The sequence below is a fragment of the Nanorana parkeri genome, unplaced genomic scaffold (assembly GCF_000935625.1).
Source record: "Nanorana parkeri isolate BGI_ZX_2015 unplaced genomic scaffold, ASM93562v1 scaffold12, whole genome shotgun sequence".
Classification (NCBI taxonomy): domain Eukaryota; kingdom Metazoa; phylum Chordata; class Amphibia; order Anura; family Dicroglossidae; genus Nanorana; species Nanorana parkeri.
This window is the reverse complement of record NW_017306280.1, coordinates 2,452,546-2,455,878: the sequence shown is the minus strand read 5'-3', so window position 1 is coordinate 2,455,878 and position 3,333 is coordinate 2,452,546. Positions and strand designations below refer to the sequence as shown.

At 44.0% G+C, this 3,333-nt stretch overlaps 1 protein-coding gene across 1 annotated transcript in view; it reads left to right on the top strand.

Annotated features, from left to right (window-relative positions):
- CUNH14orf79 (chromosome unknown C14orf79 homolog) overlaps positions 1-2,485 on the top strand; it is a 7,227-nt gene extending 4,742 nt beyond the window's left edge. The window contains 2 exon segments of the mRNA XM_018556072.1: positions 2,159-2,272; positions 2,274-2,485. Of these exon segments, the coding sequence (XP_018411574.1) occupies positions 2,159-2,272; positions 2,274-2,309 (150 nt within the window). The 3' untranslated portion in view covers positions 2,310-2,485.
- Positions 2,486-3,333: the final 848 nt, after the last annotated feature.

The window sequence follows — 3,333 nt, the reverse complement described above, 5'->3', positions numbered from 1 at the left end:
GTTAGCTCCTGTGTGATCGCAATAAAGTTAAGTGAAAAAGGGACCATATGCAACGTTGGGTTAGCGTTCCACCGGTGAGGGACCCAGACGGCGAACTTAGGTGGGTATAATTTGCTTCATCAAGTACGAACAAAAAAAAAACCCTTGCGGCATGAGTTAGAGGGGAGTGGGAGGAAGGCAGGTGATCATGTTTTTCCTAGAGTGGAGCTTTAATAGGATCCCTGTTATCCTTTTCTCTGCAGCACACCCAGGACTGTGAACAAATCTTTAAACTGAGCTTTCCAGTTCCATCTGTGGAGGAGACGTCACATTCTGTAGATGAGATGGGGCAATAAACAGAAGACTGCAGAGGACAGATATAATGGAGGGGCAGAGTCTGTAGATGAGATGGGGCAATAAACAGAAGACTGCAGAGGGCAGATATAATGGAGGGGCAGAGGCTGTCAAAGACATGAAGCAATAAAAAGAAGACAGTGGGAGGCAGATGCAATGGAGGAGCCGATTTTGTAAAACAGATAGGGCAATAAACAGAAGACCATGGGCAGCACATATAATAGAGGGGCAGATTCTGTAGAAGAGATGAGGCAATAAACAGAAGACATTGGGGGCAGATAACATACATACACGCAATAGGTTGAACTTGATGGACCTGTGTCTTTATTCAACCTCAAATACTATGTAACTAGATATAATGGAGCTGCAGATTCTGTAGAAGAGATGGGGTAATAACCAGAACATAATGGGGGGGGGGGGATATAATAGAGAGGAATACTTACCTTATACAGTACCTCTCTTTCCTGGCAGCCGACTCCCTTATTTGCTCCTGCTCCAGCCCCAGAATGTGGATGGGCATGACATCCTCATATACAATGCACAGCAAATATCAATAGCATGCGGCACACAAAAAGGAAATGTTTGTCTTACTTTACAGGGTTAAGGGAGTAATCTAGTTTATCCTTTTTAAAATTTAATTTTTCATCAAAGTCTGCTTTTATATAACTGTTAGAAATGGGCAGCATGCAATCTAAAGTAATTTACACCGTTAGTAAGGGGTGCATGGGAGGATGACTACTGCTGGACAAAGAGTTTGTAACTTCTCAGTGGAAGAAGTTGCTCCAAAGCTGTAGCTCAGACAAAATAATTAATTGGCATTATATTGCTCTTTTTATTTATTTTCTACTTTTTTTTTTTCTATTATGCTACAGACGTCTGCCAAGGGAGATGAAATTGCTAAGGATTTAACAGATTTAGGTGAAACTTTGCACACTAATACATCTTTAATTCAGACCAAGGTAAGTGTATTTTGTGCTACACAGTATATGGGCTACATGAGGGCTCTCCAGATCTGTTCTGGAGCAATGATACTCCCTCCGTTTAAAGGGTTGGCCCTACCTTGTCTGGTGTTCCTTTTTGGGGTGATCTCTGGGAACATCTGTGGCATACTATTAGATCAGCGGTCGCCAACCGGTGGTCCGCGAGAACATTTTGTGGTCCCCGGGCCCCTCTGATGCCGTGCAGGCTGGGCTGTCATTGAAGCGGCACGGATGCTCCGGGGCTGCCTCTCACTGACTCAAGCAGCGGCTGTCACAAGGAATGCGCAGCTCTCAGTACAGTGCGGGCTCTGCAGGAGGCGGGGCATCTCGTCAGTACCCGGACTGAGCAGGCTGGGAGACCTAGAAAAAGTGCAGAGAAGCCAGGTAATAGTGGCTTAGTGTGTGGGGAAGGGGAGGCACAGGGGTGGTTGAAGGCAGTGCTAAAGCTAGGGGGGATGTGCCCCGGGCACCGCCGGCAGGGCCAGTGGCAGATTTGATAGGGGAGGGGGGGGGGACAATTAATATCATTACTGGGCTGGGTATATATACACACTTTACCTGTCCTGCCAGTGATGGAGCTACCATGGTTGTCAGCCATTGCTGGAGCCCCTGGCATTGACTAATGCCCATGTAGTGACCTCTTACTGGGTACCTCTAACAAAAGAGGTGTTTGGATGCCTCCTTGTATACTGGAACAGGCAGTATAGACCTGTAATGCCTTACTGCAAGGCTTGCAGTAGCAAAGGTCTTCTTTATACATCCAACTACTGTACTTCAGTTTACAATTCAAGGTCAGTAGGTCAATGAATACAATGTCAATGAATACAGCATTTCTCTTGTTTCAGTTGGATGTGGCTCCAGGATGCAAGCAAGGCCGTATATTTTCCTATCAGCTGTTTTTGAAGAAGCCTTCAGCTGATGTCCCGATTTCCTTCCTTACTTTTTCGGGAAAGAAGAGTTTTTTTCAGTACAAACCAAATGCGTTTTAATTTTTAGATTGCCCAAGGCAAAGCCTGTCCTTTTTTTTGTTTTATTGAGGTGTATTACATATGCATAATATTTATACTACATTCTTTTTAACTGAACTTTAGATCTATGACATTTAACTTATTGCACTGTATATTCTGAAACGTTTCACCAATGCGTGCACTGAACGCAACAGCACAGGGTGATGGAGCACCATTGATAGATTGGTCAGTACACCCACAAAGAATATGGGGAATTCACTGGTGGGTTAGATCCCCAAGTGGCTTCTTGAATCTTTTAGGGTCACTGTGTTTTCCCCCCATTCATTCAACTAGTTGCTGCTGGAGGAGGGAGACACGTGGCAATGTAGGTCAAAGCTGAGAACTTGGATGCAGTTCTCACACTTACAGGCCTGTTTGAAAAGGATATACAAGGAACAAAGGTGATGCAGCAATTTCCGTTTACTGTTGTCAAAGCAATGAAGGAACATTTCTGCACTTTGCCCTTGACCATGACTTTTTGAATAAGCAAATGCGGATGTGGTCCCGCTGTGGCCTACAAAGAGGTTAGAGAGGGTAGATCCCTTTGCTATTGCACAAGGAGCCCCTAGAGTGGGTGTGTGGGGGTTATATAAAATGGAAATTAATTTAAGAATTTAGTGATGGTGCTGAACTCTGAACCCCACGGGCGTTTTTTCCCATTACCACAATAAGGTAGAACTGGTAGAGTCTCTCTTCTATACAGGTTGCTATCTTGCGCTCTCATTGAAAAACACGTCCTGATCATTTTTTGCGGGGAGCGAAGTTGAGCACGGCTATTTTAGAGAATAATAATATATCACTTCTGTCTTTTTTTGCTATTCATACTTTTACGTTCTTTCAGCTGGTCTGAAATTGTCAGGTAGTTGAGTGAAAACTTTGCACATTCCACCAATTGTAACCGTCTGTCATTGGCGGTAATCATATAACACTGATTGTAAATCATCTCATAAGCGAGCTGAACACATTGCACTTTCTAGCAACACATCTTGAATTCAGAAAAGTGGAAGTTTTTT